This window comes from Lithobates pipiens, unplaced genomic scaffold (assembly GCF_037356315.1).
Source record: "Lithobates pipiens isolate NorthernLeopardFrog02 unplaced genomic scaffold, aLitPip1_a1.2 Scaffold_13, whole genome shotgun sequence".
In the NCBI taxonomy this organism is placed as follows: domain Eukaryota; kingdom Metazoa; phylum Chordata; class Amphibia; order Anura; family Ranidae; genus Lithobates; species Lithobates pipiens.
Genome location: NW_027507718.1, coordinates 209817989 through 209838766, shown reverse-complemented (window position 1 = coordinate 209838766; position 20778 = coordinate 209817989). Strand labels below are relative to the sequence as shown.

The following is a 20778-nucleotide window of genomic DNA, read 5'->3' as shown; positions in this document are numbered from 1 at the left end:
CCCTTTACAAGGATAAGTGGGTTTAGTTAGATTTTTAAGCAATATGTCCAATATTGTTCCCACAGGTTAACATTTTTTATTATCATAATGTTAGGTACAGTACTTTTTTCTGACCTGATCGGACTATAATGCTAAAGTGAGTCCCAAAATGAACTAATTCAGCAAAGACAAAGGTGCAAAGCAAAATTAAGAAAAACTAATATTTAAATTATGACTGCTACAAAAGTGCATATAAACCCAAAATCTATATTTTTAGTATGTTTGGTATCATGACACAATGGGAATTATTTATTAAACCTGGAGAGATGTGAAATCTGGAGCGGTTGTGCATGGTAGGTAATTAGCTTGTTCAATTAAGCTTTGACAAAAAAACCTGGATTTCGATTGGTCCCTATGCAGAGCTGCTCCAGATTTTGCACTCTCCAGCTTTAGTAAATGAACCCTACTGTGTACAGTTTTCTATAAGTAAATAATTTGCTGCATATCTATTGCGAAGTTTCTTACCTGGACATCCTGCCAGTAACATTGCATCCTATTGCAGGCTGACAACATTAAACCATTGTTACCCCAACACTTCATATCCCTGATATAGTATCTCACAAAAGTACACCCCTCACATTTTTGTAATTATTTTATTATATATTTTCATGTGAACAACACTCAACACTGAATAAATGACACTTTACTACAATGTAAAGTAGTGAATGTAAAGCTTGTATAACAGTGTAAATGTGTTGTCCCCTCAAAATAATTCAACACACAGCCATTAACCATTTGCCGCCCGCCATATAGCAGAATGATGGCGCCAAAGTGGTTTCAATATCCTGACCGGACGTCATATGACGTCGCCAGGATGTCAAGCCGCTGCGTGCCCCCAGGGAGGTGCATCGTGCCGATTGTTCATCGATCTAGGTAAAGAGTCTCTAATGTAGACTCTTTACCACATGATTAGCCATGTCCAATCAGGGCTGACAGTGTAAACAGGAAAAGCCGTTGACTAGCTTTTCCGCACTCGCGTCTGTCAGATGCAAGTAAAGGAGAGCCGATTGGCTGCTCCTCTGACAGGGGGAGTCTGTGCTGTGCAGCCCCCCCCCTCCTCGAGGATGCCCACACTGGACCACCAGGGGCGCCACTATGATCACTGGGGATGTCACCACCAGGTATGCCACCCTAGACCACCAGGGATGCCAATCAGTGCCCACAATGGATGCCAATCTGTCCCCTTAATGGATGCCACAATGGGCATCACTGATTGGCAGGCATTATTGTTTGGCACTGATTGGCATTCATCTTTACTGTCAATTAGTGTACATCCGAGCCATCTATCAGTGCCCATCCGTGCTGCCTAGTAGTGCCCATCTGTGCTGCCTATCAGTGCCCATCAGTGCCACCTATGTGTACTCATCAGTGCTGCATATCAGTGCCCATCAGTGCCGTCTATCTCATTGCCACATATTAGTGCCCATCATCAGTGCCCATTAGTGCCACCTCATCTGTGCCAGCTCATTGGTGTCACTTCATCGGTGCCAGAGGTGATCAAATACAACCAAAAGAAAGCTCTATTTGTGTGAAAAAAATTATAAAAATTTAGTTTGGGTACAGTGTAGCATGACCGCGCAATTGTCATTCAAAGTGTGAAAGTGCTGAAGTGCTGGTCTGGGCAAGAAGGTGTTTAAGTGCCCTGTATTGAAGTGGTTAATGCCTAAACTGCTGGCAACAAAAGTGAGTACACCCCTAAGTGAAAATATCCAAATTGTGCCTAATTAGCCATTTTCCCTCCCCGGTGTCAATTGACTTGTTAGTGTTACAAGGTCTTAGATGTGAATGGGGAACAGGTGTGTTAGATTTGGTGTTATCGCAAAAGTTACAATTTAGGAGGTATATTCCTCATAAATCAACTGTCTGGAATAGAAAAATTATGCTTACCTTACAAATCTCTGGGTTAGACTTTCCACAAATTGATAGATCTCTATCCAGTTATTTGCCACACTCCCCGACCTTTTAAAAAAAAAATGCACATTGAAAAAAAATATATACGCACTAATATTTTATATATATATATATATATATATATATATATATATATATATATATATATACATCATATATATATATATCATATATTATATGACAAGGCTTCAAGTAAAAATATGCTTTATACAGATTAGATAAATAGATAGATCTAAAAATATAAAGCAATGTAATAGAATAAACAGTTCACAGAATATTGGATCATCTGCAGGCTTATGGTTCTAAGGGATTAATGTCTGGCTCTCATGCTGATCCATTGTACTATCTGAGATCTGACTTCTTGGAAAAAGCAGGTAAATCCAGAAATTTGTCTTCACTCAGGCACAAACTGATGCATGCTTATTCGAGGCCTATGGCTCCAAGGATTAAAGCAACGCAGCCAGGCAACTAGTATTTGCAGCAATGACAGCCTACAGGTTTGCCTCTGTACAAGTTTCCTTTACCAAGATATCAGAATCGACATATGGCAATTGCTATTGTCCACTTGGTTTTAAAAGGTACAAGCTCCAGGAATGTCATCCATAACGACTTGAAGATAAGCCAAGTAGTAAAGCCAGAATCAATATGGTGCTCACAACCTAAAAGTAATGGATGTTTCCAGATTTATGTTCTCACGGGTTACTTTAAAAAGGGTTACTGTACATTTAACATTAAACCCCAATCCTCACATACAGGTAAACAAGTGTTCTCAATGGTGCTGCCTGCCCAGGACCAGGACTTGCCCAGACATTTGTGCAGCTCTGGCAATAATATTTTTTGGCAGAGTATTATGTGGATAGCCATTGTTATTTCCTATGACAGCTGTATGTTTAATTTATCAAAGGCATGCAAGACAGATGCCCAACCTAAAGTGGACTTTGCACTTGTTTGGTGTGCTCCCATCTCAAAAAAATAAGAAGAAGCAAACCACTGGAGGAAAATAAACCTTACCCCCAACTTCCATACAGTTGGGCATGATGTCACCATCCTTCAGTGTCATCTTGGAGGATATGATCTACCCAGCATTCAGTCTGGAGTCCAAGTAATGCCAGATAGACCATATCCCCCAATATGACACCACAGCAAAGTGCAGATAGCACCTTCTTGTGAAATTTGGGCTAATCTACATGTTCCAGGATCTTATTGGAAGGATGGTAAGTATTATTAACTAACTTTTCCCCCACATGTGTTTTCTCTTATTTTCCACATCAATTTGGGAAGGAGAAGGGGGGGTGGGACACTGAACAAGTAGACCTTACAATTTTAGTGCAAGGTCTGCTTTATAATCACCAGGCTGTAGGCAGACGACCACATTGATAGCAATCATGTATCTGTTATTGATCTGTGTAATTATGTTCAGCAATTTAATCAGGATGGGTAAAAGGTATAGGCAGTATAGTAATATATAATTTCATAAGGCAGCCTTATATGGGCACTACATATGCTTATTGCTTCGTAATACTCATTTCACTATTCTCTTTTTTCATTGTAAGTTTATTGATTAATTGAAACTGAAGAGTACAAAATCTGGTGCAGCCGTGCATTGTAGCCAATCAGCATCTAACTTCAGCTTGTTCAATTAGGTTTTGACAAAAAAAAAATGGAAGCTGATTGGTTTCTATGCAGAGCTGTAATAGATTTTGCACTTTCCAGTTTTAGTAAATTAACTCCACTGCATCTTCCCCCACCAGAACACACCGGTCAGAGCTGCCCGGGTGCCAATTGCCAGACCTTTTTCGGTCATGCCCCTTCAACAGAAGGTGGCCGAACAGCTGCTGTACATATGGGCCAAATGTCAGCTGGTTTCTATTGAACCTGCTAATGCTGCACGATATTCGGCCCATGTGTGCGGCCCTTTAGTAAATAAACTCCAGTAACAAATTGACAACAGACTTCCTATCAGGTTTATTGAACCTTTTATCTCATCTTTAAACAGAATGTTATTTGCACAATTCCCTGATATACAGAGGACCATCAGAGGACAGCATGGATTTATAAGTCTATATATGAAACACAATAATGTAAAAAAAAAAAGGGTGCAAAATGTAGTATTAAACTCAAAGCCAAATATGTAATATATTGCAGCTTAAAATTACACAATTAGTTAAAGCAACAGTTTTTTTTTCCTTTGGGATAAAGGGTTTACCTTAACCTCCCTGGCGGTATGATTCAGTCTGGAATTAGGTGCTGAAAGCGGTACAATTATTTTGCATGGAAATTTGGCGTTTTATATTGTAGTCCTGTAATTCTTAGGAATAACGCTCTTAAATCTCTTCAAACCAGAGTCTAGCAGACATCCCGGGTATGATAAAGTTTATAATATAATAAAGAATAATAAAAATTATTCAATAATGTAATCAAATCCTAAAACACTGAAAAAGGGACACTTTTTTGTTGCTATGGACAACCTCCAAATTCCAGGCAGAAAAAACAGTATTTATAATATAAAAGTGCATGCAGGGCATTGCACAGACCACTAGGGACAAAGGGGGTGTGTATTTTGTAATACAGCACTGTAATCTGTAAGATTACAGTGCTGTGTGTGTTTTGTGTGTTTTTACTTTTTTTAATTTGCCGCCGTTCTCCGCTCCCGTGCGCCGTAATGCCGCAGGGAACGGAGCTCGGCGGCATTTGTCACTGTGAATCGAGCAGAGGACAACTCGATCACACAGAGCGGGGGACATCGCTGGATCCAGGGGACAAGGTAAGTAACCTCTCCCTGTGTCCTCCCCTGCATCCAGCAATGCGATCCCGAGTCTGGCTCAGGGTTACCGCTCCTGCTAGTAAATTCCTAACCCGAGCCAGACTCGGGATTACCACTAGGGAGGCTATTGAATAAAAGCTGATCATTGTAAGTTCCCCTCTCAGTGGTAAATGGTTTGACTCATCACTCTAAGGCCGCGTACACACGGGCGGATTGTTTGTCCGACTTAGTCCGCTGAACCGTGTTTCCGTGGACAATCCGCTCGTGTGTGGGCTTCAGCGGACTTTTTCAGCGGACTGTCTGACGAACAAAGTCTTACGGAATTTCCATAATTTTGTCCGTTCAAACTTGGTTTTGTCCGTCCAAACTTGGTTTCAGCGGACAGTCCGCTCGTGTGTAGGCAAGTTGGACGGACTAAGTATGGCGCATGCTCAGAAAGGATTTACACGGCCGAAGGTTGCATTGCAGTGTATAGGACGTCGTTTTTCTAGTCCCGTCGTACGTGCTGTACACGTCATCACGCATGCTTTCAGCGGACTGTCTGCTCATCGTGTGTGGTCAAGTCCGTTCATTCAAATTTTGAACGGACTGTCTGTCGGATTGTCTGACGAACTTAGTTGGGCAGACAATCCGCCCGTGTGTACGCGGCCTAACTGCTGCATTTGCAGGAGAGCTTGTCCTCCTGGAAAGCAACAGACTTACTGACAGGATCACCAGATGAAATTAAAGAAGAGAAAGCCTAAAAAAGAAGACTAAAGTAGCTGCCACATCTAAGAATTAGTAAGCTACAATATAATAAATATTTGCTTTTAGGTTTAAAACCACTTTAAGTTAAAGTACATACTCCATGATAAAAACACATTAGTTTCCCTTTAATGGTAGAGAGAGAGAAAGATGATGGTAGTTGTGTACAGATATCCCAGCAATGTTATTAGGCTCAGCATCAGCTTCCTACAGCACTACACAGGGCACTGGGCTGCTACTATGATTCAACAAATGACACAAGCATTGCTGGCTTTCAAAGCATTAGCTGTTTTAACTATTGCATAGCCTGTTTTTCTGAGGAAGCTAAGCAAACAGCCCTGCGTGTAAATTTATAAACCTTTGTATCTTTTCTGTCCTTCTTTACCTGGGGATTAGGACTTTGCTATTTCTATGTTGTTTTTAGGCCACATGCAGGTCTCTAACTCCTTCTTTGGGGCTTCTTGAATGAGGTTCAAGCCTTTTCTCCAGGTGATAAAGACTTCATTTACCTATATAATTTTTCCCGGGTTCGAAGGCTGCAGTCGCATGAATGGCCCACCAGCAGTGATGTCACTCCTGTGCATGTGCGTGGGAGTCATGGTCATGGCACAGAGCTCTGAAGGAGCAAATAAACAAATAAAAGAAGTCTTTTTGTCAACGAAACCAGTCAGGTTGAGCTGTATGTTCCCGCTATCGTGCATTTTACATGTTAGGATGTTCATTGACGGCCGCCTTCCTTTTTTACCATGCAATACTGTTTTCACTATGGATACGTGTAAGTGTAATACTTTAAATTAAATGCAACCCTTAAGAGGTTTTACACTATCCAGTGTTTTATGGTTTATTTGGATCTGACTACACGATTGTTGTTTGGTTGGAGTCCCCTGGATGCTCTGGAGCTGTTCCTGAAATGGTTCCTTTCTATATCCCCTACTGATGACCCCTACCGGGACATGTTCATCAAGCCTGTTTGACCCTTCATAATAAAGGGTCCAGCCTCTCTGGTAAGAGTCCAACCTATTGTGGTGGTAGCGTGTTCACTTGGTGAAGGGTTTGGATAACCTTATCCACAGTTGAATAATAGAGTTTGCCATTTGACCATTATGGTCCATGTGAGAGACTGATTTTTCTGGACTGTTTATTTATAATCTTTTTCAGTATTTTTAATATCAGTCACTGTTAGCACAACACATCTTTATTTTGTTTCTTGTTTTGTGTGATAGTATCTCACATTTGTGGTGCTGCTTTTTTTCACACTGAATAATCTTTTCACGTGCACAGTATTATTTTTGTATTTAAATAAACATAAAGGCCTTAGGCAAGGTTCACACAGTGCAAGTTGAATCCGTTTTTCAGTTCAATTTTCTACTAGTAGCTGTAGTCTGAGTTGATGCGGTTCAGATGCGATTCTAATGCATTTTTCATTTAGATACGGCTGCAATCTCTATCCTAGTCTCTGAACACATCCCTTAATCTCTCTCTCCCCCCCTCGCTCATAGAGACTAACTGAAAACTCACTGGAATTGTGTTATTTTGGACCTGACTGGCATTTTGGATGCAGTGTTCAACTATATGCCCCTAAAAATCGCACCACAAAGCACTAAACTTGCACACCTTTTTCAAATCAGAATGGATTAGAAAAATGCTGAAACTCATGCTATTTCACTTGTCGTGCGATTCCATGTGTTCTGGAATACATCATAAATCACATCAGTGTGAACCAGGACTTACTGGCCCTTGAACTTATGTCAGATGGCTTAAAAGAGCCTATAAGGGAGCTTTTGGATCATTCAGCTCCTAACTATAAAATGGTGAGTTTCCAGCAGCCATATTGACAATATGCTTTGCCATGATAGAGAAAGCATAGACGTGCTGCTGTTAAAGTTCATTGGGAAAAAATTAGTGTAATGCCACGTACACACGGGCGGACTGTATGGCGTACTTAGTTTGTCATACAATCCGACGGACAGTCCGTCGTACTTTCGACTGAACGGACTTGACCACACACGGATGCACAAACAGTCCATCGAAAGCTTGCGCGATGACGTGTACAGCACGTATGACGGGACTAGAAATAGGAAGTCCAATACACAGCAAAGCAACCTTCCGCCGTGTAAATCCTTTCTGGGCATGCGCCATTCTTAGTCCGTCGAACTAGCCTACTGACGAGCGGATTGTCCGCTGAAACCAAAGTACGACGGACAGAATTTGGAAAAATCCGAAATACTTAGTACGCCAGACTGCACGCTGAAAAAGTCCGCTGAAGCCCACACACGAGCGTACTGTCCACTGAAATGTGTTTCGGCGGACTAAGTACGCCATACAGTCCGCCCGTGTGTACGCGGCATTAGACTTGTTGGTACTAGATGAACTCTTAAAGTAGATGTAAACCTTTACTGATGTCCTGTAGGTAAAAAATGTAGCTTGGGGAATTTGTAGGTCACAGTAGGGAAGGGTTTTTACACCATGATGCCCCTGATGACCTGCAGCTTCTTTACAGCATGTGCCTGTCCACATGCACTACAGTGATACAGTATATGGAATGGCTTTCACTTCGTTTGTTTGATTGAAAAAATAATAGTAATGGCAGGTGGTAAAATATCTGAGCTTTGATTATTAGAGGTCAGGCTTCTGTTATTTTAATCTTGTTTTAGAGACCACTGGCCTCATTTCAATGTATAACAGATAGTCTTCGTAGGCAAGTATCTGAGCTGGCGGCTTTGTCTTGCATGAAACCTTTTCTGGTTTTGCATATAATGACTCCCAAAGAAGCCATTGGAAATAGCTGGGCACCCCTTTACTGTCCAGTGGCTGCCTTCCCTGTTTTCAATTCCAGTAGCTCACTGACAATGTCAGAATCCAGTCCAGGGGGATTGGCAGGAATATTCCACTAGAATATATGGGAGAGGTTGCAACATAAAGACTTAAGACAAAGTGGGGCTCAGACCACGAGACTTAGGAGTATTTATGGTTTAGATTTTTTTGCAGCCCCAGATGTCAGCTGATGCTTATAGCAATCTGGAACTGCATTGTCCAGCCACTATAAATATTTGTGGCTCAAATAATACACTATGGGGGTTATTTACGAAGGCAAATCCACGTTGCACTGCAAGTAAACTTGAAAGTGCACTTGGAGGTGCAATTGCTTTGAATCTAAGGGGTACATCTGAAATGAAGGGAAGCTCTGCTGATTTTATCATCCAATCATATGCAAGCTAAAATGCTGTTTTTTTTTTTACATTGCATGCCCCCCTCGGATCTACAGCGACTTTACTTCCAAGTGCACTTTCATTGCACTTTCAAGTGCACTTGCAGTGCAAAGTGGATTTTCCTTTAGTAAATAACCCCCTGTGATGTTTATTTTACAATAAAACCTGCTATGTCTCTCCCTCTTATATTTCAGCCTAAATGAGCTGCTTATACACTCTCCAACCACTGAACAAAATTTGTGGCCATCGTCTCTCGGATAAAACACTTGTTTTTGTGAGATAAACCTGCCTTGTCTCTTTCTATTTGCTGTTTATATAAGTACTGCCCTGATGTTAGTCAGTTTCAACCAAACACCAAATTCAGGTTTTGATAGTAATTAGAGATACAGGGATTGGAGGGAATTCAGGAAATGTGGGTTGTGGCTTTGAAGACTATTCTGTTTTAAAGTTGTATTCAGCTTTTAAAACAACGCAATGTGCTACTGTAATAGAAAAAAGTTCAGAAAATATATAGTACTACTAAATAGTTTTGTCACCAGTCAATTTATACAGGTATACCCCACATTTACGTAAGCAATGGGGTTTATTTACTAAAGCTGAAAAGTGCAAAATCAGGCTCACTTCTGCATAGAAACCAATGAGCTTCCAGGTTTTATTACCAAAGCTTAATTGAACAAGCTGGGGTTAGAAGCTCATTGGTTTCTATGCAGAAGTGAGCCTGATTTTGCACTTTTCATTTAGCAAATAAACCCTATTGCGTGCTTAACCACTTCCCGACCAGCGCGCGACGATGTACGTTGACAGAATGGCACGGGCAGGCATATTGGCGTACAGGTGCGTCCAATATTCGATGCCGCCCTGCCATCGGGAGCGCGCCGCCGGCGGCGCGCTCCCGCGCTGGTCGGGACCCCCGTGAGTCCGGTCGCGGGTCCCGCGGACTCGATCGCCGCGGGCATCCCCGCGATCGTCTCACGGAGCGGCCGAATAGAGCAAATGCTGTGTAAACAACATTTGTCTATTCTGCCTAGCAACTAGTGACGCTGATCTCTGCTCCATGTGATTGGAGCAGAGATCAGTGTACACTAAATGAAAGCCCAACCCCCCCACAGTTAGTAACACTCCCCTAGGAACACTTAACCCCTACACTGCCACCCACTGGTTAACCCTTTCACTGCCAGTGTCATTTACACAGGAATCACTGCATTTATATAGCAGTGATTACTGTATAAATGACAATGGTCCCAAAAATGTGTCAAAAATGTCCGATGTGTCCCCCACAATGTCGCAGTCACAATAAAAATCGCTGATCACCGCCATTACTAGTAAAAAAAAAAATAATAAAAAATGATTAATAAAAATGCTATAAAACTATCCCTATTTTGTAAACGCTATAACTTTTGCGCAAACCAATCAATAATCGCTTATTGCGATTTTTTTTACCAAAAATATGTAGAAGAATACGTATCGGCCTAAACTGAGGGAAAAAAATGTTTTTTTATATATTTTTGGGGGATATTTATTATAACAAAAAGTAAAAAATAATGCGTTTTTTTCAAAATTGTCGCTCTATTTTTGTTTATAGCGCAAAAAATAAAAACCGCAGGGGTGATCAAATACCACCAAAAGAAAGCTCTATTTGTGGGAAAAAAAGGACGTCAATTTTGTTTGGGAGCCACGTCGCACGACCGCGCAACTGTCAGTTAAAGCAACGCAGTGCCGAATCGCAAAAAGTGGTCTGGTCATTGACCAGCAAATTGGTCCGGTCTGAAAGTGGTTAAAAGTGGGGTATGCCTGTACAAAGGTAAGGGCTGTAGCTTTATTTATTTTTTATGGGGGGGGGGGGGGGTGTTGGTCAAAGATACTAATAAATGTATGAGTTTCTGTCCATTTTATTTATTCCCCACATACTTATAGAAATGTATTTAACTTTCTCATTCCACATTGATTTCTACCATTTGTTTGTTTAATGCCACTGCCATAAAAACAGCATGTGAGCAGATAATGTCTGACCTTTTAAAAATACTATTTGCCTGGCTTTGTCTGGCTTGAGAACATCTGAATCATCAACCCAGCATGCAGTGGTGTATTATTTGCATTTGACATTGACCCTCTGTCCTAGATTAAGGAGCAGGTCCCACTGACTCCTCCTGTATTGAATTGAATTGTAACTGTACTGTTTGCCCTTATGTTGTAAAGCTCTGCACAAACTGTTTTGGTGCTATATAAATCCTATATATTAATTCTGAATCCAAAACAACCCAGCATGCAGCAAATGAACATTAGAGATAAGTCAGATAATTCCTTATCTCTGTGTTTTTTCTTGGTCAGTGACTCTGAAAGTTTTGCAGCCAATGCATCAGCAAGACAGCCAAGCAACTAGAATTTTTAAAAACAGGGTCCTATTATATTTCTCTCGGTATTTCTACATGAACCTTTTCTGTCTTGATCTCCTCCCTGTGTGCATCACAGCAAAACTTTAATTGCCTTTGGGTCCACTGAACTTTTGTTATTTGGTTTTCCTCTGAAGGATTTTTTTCCATCATATGCTGAATTTGAATTTCAAAGGATAAATAAATACCATATCAAAAAAGAAATGGAGCTTTTCCAGAAATAAATAAAATGAGAACACTGAGTTGTGCCTTTCCTTATTAAAGAGCAATATGTTCTGTACAATTTTTTATAGCCAATACATATTTTACTCTCCAGCATTTAAAATAAAAATATTATGATAGTGGTATATTTCACTAGAATACCCACAAGCTGGTTGTAGGTCTGTGGTAAGAAAAGTGGTACCCCACATATTTAAATGTACAAGCCTCTGTAGGTCAAAAACAATGTTTCACATTCTATCATGTGCTCATATCATGTGACATCCTGAACCACAAGACAGAAATATTCAGTCTCATACTCAAGATTCTGAGAAGATTGATGAGTGTTGGACAGAGAAATATATGCAGTCACATCTGTATGTAACTGGTGAAATTAAAACCGCTATGGCATAAGAGAATAGAAGAGGAACGGCGAATCTAAATCCAGTGGTAATTGCTGGCAGTTACAAAATTCAGTGTCGAAATAAATTCATGTCTCCTCTCACTTCAATGGCCATAACACACAGCAATTATAATAACAGGGGAAAACCATGCCAGCACATTTACAAAACCAGCAGATGGAAAATTCATAGTAACTGGACACATAGATAAATATAAAGAAAGCTTTTAAAGAGGCTATGGTGCACACCTACAGCCTCCGTTTTTCAAATGACTCTGATATGATATACTGGATTTGAAGACATAATACTGGCAATAGCCTTATTATTTTGAAATAGAGATTTGTGTATCTTGGCCTGCATTTTTCGATTTTGAACCCATGAATGTCAAAAAGTCACATTACAATGAAAGAAAAAGATTGCAGCACCTATGGAACTGATGCTATAGTCCAGGGTTTCTCAACCAGGGTTCCATGGAGCCCTAGGGTTCCTCCAATGGTTGCTAGAGGTTCCCTAAGCAATGTCCAAATTTTGCCTCTAAGATAAGTTCCCACTGACACCAATGATCTTTTTAGCTATCTGTAGGGGGGGGGCAATTCTTCCCCAAGACCACAGATGTAAGGAGTACTCTTCCACTGACCACCACACCAATGTATCGTGATTTGTAGATATAGCTATTTTTAACAGGGGTTCCCTGAGTCCAAAAGGTTATTTCAAGGGTTCCTACATGTTGAAAAGGTTGAGTAAGTCTGCTATAGCCTATATGCTGTTCCCGGGCAATCCACAATTAGTAACTAGCTAATTGTGTACTCAATAATCACATGCACTCACTATCTGCAGTTGTTTCCAGCCACTAACATCAGAAACACCTGACATAACACATCTTTATTTCAGAGTAGGTTTGAATGAAGATGTAGGAAAAATGCCAACTTGCCTCAAATGGTAAAAGTAAAAGATTTGGATTGCTCATACCATTTTAAAATATTTATCCCTTTCATGGTACATACTAAATGTACACTGTATAAAGTGATTGTAAAGATTTTTCTTTTTCATAACAAACATGTTATGCTTATGTGCTTTGTAATGGTTTTGCACAGAGCAACCCTGATCCTCCACTTCTAAGGACCCCCTGCCAGCGCTCCTGGCTCCTCCTTCATTCCAAATGCCAAATTGATGCACACAGTGCAGCTCGGTCCCATCTCCCACTCTCTGGTCACAGTGACGTCGCTATGAAGGGGGTGCAGACCGCACCCTGGTGACACCCACCAGAGGGCTGACACCAGGGCCATCGATGGGAGGGGACCCTCGGGCTTCCTGTATTACAGGCAATTACAGATACTCTGTGTCTGTGCCTCTTTCTCCAGCAGCTGGAAGATGGTTTCTCCCCCTCTCCTTCCCGCCAGCTTTGCCTCCTGGAGGAAGAGACACAGACAAAGTGGGGTTGATTTACTAAAGGCAAATAGACTGTGCATTTTACAAGAGCACTTGCAATCTACAAGGGCAGTTTCTCCAGAGTATACTAAATGAGGTAACGATTCACTTGCAAAGAATACCCAATCACGAGCAAGGAAAATTTTAGAAATGGCATTTTTGCTTGTACATGATTGGATGATGGAAGTCAGCGGAGCTTCACCTCATTTAATAAGCTCTGGAGCAACTGCTCTTGCAGAGTAAAACTGCACTTTGCTTTTCGTATTTGCCTTTAGTAAATCAACCCCAGTGCATCATTCTTTAATTATCCTGTCCTGCCACACTGATCCCCCTCCCTGTACTGCTCACATCTGATTCCCCCCTGTGTGCCCGGGCCACCCCCTCACCCCCCCCCCCCACAAAGTAGCTGGCTTCACTCTCCCGCTGGCTGCTGCAGGCGCTCAGGCAGATGGAGAGTGGGGGAAGGCACCGGTAAATATATAATTTTCCGGCCCCTTATTTTTCTGAATTGGACACAGTGATCGGTACACATTGCTCATGTGTCTATTCATAACTGAACATAGTAAACTGTGTTTACTATGCTTCAGTTTGTGAATGAACAGGAGGCTCTGTCTCTTGTTCATTCACCTTCAGTGCAGCGGAGGGCACAGAAAAAGGAATTGAAGAATCTGTGTCCTCAATTCTTCTCTCTGTCTCAAAGGTGAGAGGTCAGGGGTCTGTTTAGACTGATAATATTTCAACCACTGCCCCCAACAGCATTGTAAAAAAAAAAATTAAAAATTTAAAAAATAAATAGAAATAATTTTTATAATTGTAAAAAAAAACATTTTTTTAAAAATTGGAAAAAATCATTTAACAACTTTTTAATTTTTGTAATTCGTGGAGGGGTTGGTGACACCATGTTTTTTTTTTTTTTTTTTGTGTAAATAGTCTTTATTGAATTTTTAGTGTACAAAAATACAGGATACATAGGGCGAAAAGAAAATACATTGCCCAGCAATTAACAGATGCCGATCTCCACATTGCATTAGAAATACTGGCAAGAAAGGAAATAAAAGAGAAAAAAGAGAAAATAAACAACATCAGAAGAAAAAGAAAAGAAAAAAAAAACACAAAACAGAAACCCCAGTTACAGGACATCGGTACAGTGATGTGGATAAACCAACAGATGCAAATCGCAACAGATACGCAGCCCAGGGAGTATCAGGATGTGAATCATATATATATATTGACCCATACGTAAAGCTAACCATCCGACATCCCTGGGCTGCGGAAGCACAGTCATATCAGTATTCAGCTATAACAATATTCCTCCGAATAGTATGTACACAAAAAAACGTAATAGGGGGCGTAAGGAAGGGAGTCAGAGAAGGGACGGGGAGGATATATTCGGTCTGGTCCAGTCTACTCGGCTGGGGGTAACCCCTCAGTTCTTACATTTATACCAAGTAGTCCAACATTTCCATCTGTTATCAAAACATTTTTTGTTTCCCCCTGCTGCTGCTATTAGTGACTCATAAGTATAATGGGTCTGCATAGTAAGAAAAACCTCAGCTACTTCTGGGGCTTTGTTGCTCTTCCAATGTCTTGTGATTAGAGACCTGGCAATTATCAACACGTGGGTAACCACTACTCTAAATTCTGGTGGGAAAGAATCTATTCCCAAATTTAGTATGGCCAGGGCCGGGCTGGGGGGAGTGATAATTCCCGTGACGCTGGAGAGTGAGCGGAATATGGAATTCCAATAGCTAGTGAGATGTTTACAAGTCCAAAACATGTGGAGTAAGTTGCCTACTTCCCCACATCCTCTCCAGCATAACGGTGAGCCACCCCTACCAAACTGGGCAATTCTGTATGGGGTAAGATACCACCGCAGGGCAATCTTTTGTGACAGCTCCCAATGGTTTACACACTTGGAGGCCCTGTATAGCCACTTGAAAGCCCCCTTCCACTGTGGAATAGTGAAGGTCGTCCGCAGGTCGGCTTCCCATTTGAGATAGGTGGGCGATTTAACAAAGTCCATTTTACATTGGAATAGATTATAAAATAAGGAGATACCTTTAACAGATGAAGGGGTGGTATTATAAAATTGCCAGGCCTCTTTTGAAAGGCGAATGGTGGGTGTAGCGATGGATCCGCAAAAGTGATGAATTTGGTTATATTTATATTTATCAAAAGATGATAAATTAAAACTGAGTTGGAGAATGTCAAACGGGATAAGGGAGTTCCCATCATATAGGTCAGAGATAAGTTGAAGTCCCTCCTCCTGCCAGCTCGTGAGTGACAAGTTGGGTATGGCCTGTTGTAGGGTCGATAAGGGTATTGGGATGGTAGTCAGTCTGTCAGATGGGAGAGGGAATTTTAAAAAAGTTCTCCAGGTATCCAGGGAGGCACGAAGAGTGGGAGGTAAGCTATGTGTGGGAGTTGGGTGCAGGGAGTCGACCAACAGAAGCTGTTTAAGATCTTTGGTCGGACTCAGGGCACGTTCGACACTGCACCAAGGGGTGTCCGCCGGTTGGCGGAACCACTTCCGCAGTTGAGTAAGGATAGAAGCTCTGTAGTAGTCCTGTATGTCAACCAGACCCATCCCCCCCGCCGACCTATGTTTGGTCAGCAAAGGTTTTGCGCATCTGGGCCTCGAGTCTTTCCAAATAAAATTTTTAAGTAGAGAATTGAGGGCTTTGATATGTTTCGCTTTAACCGGGATAGGCAGGGTCCGGAAGACATACAGCACTTGAGGAAGAAGTAGCATCTTAAATGTAGCAAGTCTGCCCGACCAGGTCAATTCAGTAGTAGCCAAGCGTTTGGCTTCTTTAGTAAGTTTGTCTATGAGGGGTCCGTAATTAGCGTCCGCTATCTTCTTGAGATCAGTAATTTTTAGACCAAGGTATGTTATACCATCTTTGTTCCAGGTGTAGGGAAAAGCTTTCTGTAAAGATTCACAAATGGGGGGGGGGAAGTCCTAACGGGAAAATAAGCGATTTCGTGCAGTTGACCTTATAGTAGGATACATTACTAAATTCTATAAGTGTGCTATGGGCATAGGGAAGGGAGGTTCGTGGTGAAGTTAGAAACAGAATAATATCATCCGCGAATAAATTGATAACATGTGAACCATGTGGAAGGTCAAAGCCGGCAATATTAGGGTGAGTCCTAATTCTTTCCGCTAGGGGCTCTATGAGTAAGTTAAAGATAGAAGGGGATAGGGGGCACCCCTGCCTGGTACCATTAGAAATGGTAAACGTGGTTGACAGCATATTAGATGTATAGACTTGCGCACAGGGGGACGAGTAGAGGGCCATTATGGCCGATAGGATAGGGCCTGTAAATCCATATTTTTGTAATGTGAGTCTCATATAACACCAATGAATCCTGTCGAATGCCTTCTCCGCATCCAAAGAGAGGAGCAGAGAAGGCATCCGACAGGCCCCGGCGTACTGCATAATGTCAATGACTCTTCTTGTGGCGTCAGAAGCTTGCCTGCCCGGAGTGAAGCCAGCCTGGTCAGCACCCACCAGTTCAGGCAAGATCGTGAGAAGTCTGTGTGCGAGGATTTTCGCATATAGCTTAACATCAGAGTTAAGCAAAGAGATCGGCCTAAAGTTGGCAGGTGAAGTGGGTTCTTTTCCCGGTTTCGGGATGGTAACTACATATGCTTTAAGCATTTCTGCAGGAAACGAGGCAGAGGACATTGCTGTTGAATATACATTTATAAGTGTCGGGATAAGATTGTCTTGAAAAGATCTATAATAGTCATTGGGGAGCCCATCAGGGCCTGGAGATTTCCCCAGAGGGAGGGTTCTAACGATTTTTCTAATCTCAGGCTCCGTAATAGGGGAGTTCAGAGAGTTAAGTTGATCAGGGGTAAGGGAGGGTAAAATTATTTTCGCTAAGAACTCCTTTATAGTATGCTCATCCGGTTGAGGGGTGTTGGGGTCATTTTTTAGATTGTAGAGCGAGGTATAGTACTCAGCAAAGGAGTTTGCTATTTCCTTGGGGTTATAGATTTTCCGTTTAGTTGGAGGATGTAGAAGGTACGAAAATTTTTGACTTAATTCTTGCTGCTCTAAGCCTTTGGGCAAGAAACTTGCCTGCCCGGTTCCCGGAAGAGTAGTGGGACAGTTTGAAATATCTGACATGTTTGTCGTATTGTTCTATCAAAAGAAGTCTGAGATCAGAGCGATATTGGGCAAGACTTTGCGCAAGTTGCAAAGTCGCACATGTCTTATTAAGTGCTTCTAACGATCTAATCTTATGGATAATTTGGTCAAGTTTTTGTGTCCTCTGCCTTTTTTCTCTTGCACATATTTGTAACATAACACCTCTTATGTATGCTTTGTGTGCACACCATAGCAACATTGGATCCGAAACCGACTGGTCATTTAAGGAGAAAAATTCAGAGAGGTTAGCGGCTACACTCGCAGAGTGTTCTAGTTTTTGAAAAATACGAGGGTTAGCCCTCCATAAATACGCAGGGCCCGGAGCGTGCCCCTCCAACACCACGATAGAGACCGGAGCATGATCAGACCAGGTGATGTCGTGTATGGTGGAGGAGGACACTGCCTGCAAGAGATGTTTATCAACTAAAATTAAATCAATTCTAGAATATGAATTATGCCTTAAAGAGTGATAGGAATAATCACGCTCGTTTGCGTGCTGACACCTCCAAACATCAAACAAGTCAAACAAGTCCTCTGCATGTAGAAGAGGTTGGAGTGAGGATGGTTGTCGTCTAGCTGTGGTCTCCACATATCACCACCGATCCCTTCTTGTTGGTACAAATTTTCTTGTGAAGGCGTTTCAAAAAGCGTAGTTGGTGAGAGTTGGGTGCGTACAGGTTTACTACAGTGTAGGGTTTGTTGTTGAGTTCGCAGACCAGGATAAGATAACGACCCTCCTGGTCAGCCATAAGGTCCTTCATAGTGAATGCGACTGAGTCCTTGATAGCGATTAGGACTCCTTTTTGCTTCCTGGCACAAGAAGCCATGAAAATGTGCGGAAAGTTTTTGTGGCGAAATTGGGGCACACAGTCGGCAGCGAAGTGGGTCTCCTGGATGCAGAGAACATCGGCATTTAATTTAACCGCTTCTTTCCAAAGAGAAGACCTCTTAGCAGGGTGGTTGAGACCATTAACATTAAACGAAACTATATTAATAGCCATCATTAGTCATCAAAGATGAATAAAAAGGTAATGAGGGTACCGCAGGCATGATTCCAAAGTGTCCCAAAGGTCTTCTTCTGCTAATCCAAGGAGACTTGCTAGGAGAATGATGAATGGGAAGACAGGTAGACCGACCAGATCCTTTAAGAAGAGATTAAAGGGGGGGGGGGGGGGAGAAAAAAAACAAAAAGAAAAACAAGCAAACGAAGTTCTGTAAAAAAGTAGGTGCAAACCTGCACGTAGAGGTGGGGGACTCAGTGCAACAGGAACATTATATTGAGAAAAGAACATAGACACATCCACAGACGTGTATCCAAGGCTGACTTCATTTATTTTTCTTCTTGCGCACCACCTTTTGCCAGTCCATCGGTAAATGGTCGTTGGAGGAGGGGGAAACGCCATCCGAAGACGGGGCAGGAAGAATGTCCAATGATCGCAACAATACGAGGCCCTCATCAATGGAGGTGACCACATTAGTTTTGCCTTCGTGTGTGACCGTCAGTTTAACTGGGTAACCCCATCTGTACTGAATATTGTTGTTACGCAGGGCCTTAGTTACAGACAGAAGGGATTTGCGCTTCTGCATAGTAAACTGTGAGAGGTCGGCAAACAGTTGGATGCGAGCGTATTCTGCAGGGGGGGTTCTGTTGTTTGCGGAAAGCAGACATGAGTTGCTCCTTCGTTTGAAAAAAGTGAACTCTCATTAAGACATCACGAGGTATATTGTCAGGGAGAAAAGCAGGTTTGGGCAGCCGGTGAATACGGTCTATTTGCAGCTCCATTTGGGGCAGGGAGGGGAGGAATGCCTTCATAAGGTCTTGGGCATACTGCTGAAGTTGTGCAGGGAGGACATCCTCCGGGACCCCCCGCACCTTAATGTTATTTCTGCGGGACCTGTCTTCTAGGTCTGCGACTTTAGCTTTGAGCCATGCGACTTCTTTGGCTTGGTCGCTGTGCGCGTCAATCAGGGTATTATGTGAAGCGGCAAAGTCTCCCATTTTAGATTCAATGTGATCAACTCTTGAGCCCAGTTCTCCTACCTCAGTTTTAAAGTTATTAAGGCAATGAAGCATGTCATTGTGCATAGAGGTGCGGAGTGAGAGAAGCATCTCTTTCAGGGTTGTGTCAGAAATAGGCCCATCCGTGGTAGGGAAGGCAGTGAAAGGGTCAATGAGTTCCCTCGTGTCTTCTAATGGATCCCGGCCCTTGCTCACCTGTATGTTGTCCGATGCCATTCGTGGCTTGGATTTGGCCGGGCTACGAGACAGCGGCGTGGAGACCTCCGGGGAGCGGCGGTAATCCCCCTCTCCATTCTCCGAGCTGGTTGTTGCAGAGCCGTCTGAGGCGGAGGCCGCGCGTGAGCATGGGCCGGCGCCATCTTGCCGCGGGTCGCGGCCTGCACGTCGGAAGAAATCATCCAGTTTCTTCGGAGCCACCGCTCCTCTCTGCTTCCTGGACATTCCACCTGGGTGTCCGGGTCTTCAGATGTCCGGTAAGGTGTCTAAAAGTCAGCCGTGGCGAGTATATGTCGCTCGGTTCCCGTTGCTGGAGCGGAGCTGTGCTAGCAGACGTCCATCCAGCAGCGCAGTAGCCACGCCCCCCCCCCGTGACACCATGTTTTACTGCATCAGGTGACACCAACCTTAGTGAGGCCACTGCTTGGTCTCTGCATTTGATTGACAGCAGCAGGAGCCAATGGCTCTTGCTGTTCTCATTGTCCATGAGTCCAGTGAGGCGAGAGAGAGAAAGCAGCGCGAATTGCTGGATAGTGCTATATATTAATTTGCAACAAAGTACCAACAGCTCCATAGCAATAGAATTAATACATAGCTACATAAATACTCCAAAAAAGTATACACACTGATGTATATTCATGTTGGCAAACAAATCTGTGATAAAGCAAAACCTGATAATCTTATACCTCTCATAGACCAAATAGGGGCAAAGAATGAGTTCAAGTGTTGTGACATCCATACTGATATATCATTTAGTAAATTAGTGATGTGCAAGGAGACTGGTGGGGTGAACTGAAGGGTAGAAAGAAAGATTTAGGTGCTGTCAGCACAGACATCTTATTTAAAAGTGAGGAAGGCTATCAGCTGATCCAGGGATGGGGTGTAGATAGAGAATAGATGAAGTCCGAGGGTGGAATGTAGGGGGAGCCTGAAGGAAAAAGAAGGAGGAGGAGGGAGAGTTGTAAGTGACAATGAACGTGTGGTGAGATAGATAAGAGGACAACCAACAAAAACTAGAGACATGGAAGCCAAGAGAATCGAGTCTTTAGGTGATTAATTGGGCATTAGCATTAGCAAAAAGTTTAGCAACCTCCTCTTTGGTAACAGGGTTAAAAGAGGAAAATATTGAGTGTGCGGGTGGACATGGAATGTTAGGTGGGGGCAGTGGCGGCCCGTCCATAGGGGGCGCACAGTCGCCGCCCCCCTAGTCACATAAAAATAAAGGGCTCTTTAAAAAAAAAAAAAAGGTCTTTTAAGCGCAGGCGCTATGGGAAGCATGACCTCTATGAAATCACGTG

The 20778-nt window shown here is 42.5% G+C and overlaps 1 protein-coding gene across 2 annotated transcripts in view; it reads right to left on the bottom strand.

Annotated features, from left to right (window-relative positions):
- ANTXR2 (ANTXR cell adhesion molecule 2) overlaps window positions 1-20778 on the bottom strand; it is a 301029-nt gene that overhangs the window by 265420 nt on the left and 14831 nt on the right. For both annotated transcript variants that reach the window (XM_077476177.1, XM_077476176.1), the window contains exon 3: window positions 1927-1998. In XM_077476177.1, coding sequence (XP_077332303.1) covers window positions 1927-1998 — 72 coding nt within the window. The remainder of the gene's footprint in view (window positions 1-1926; window positions 1999-20778) is intronic.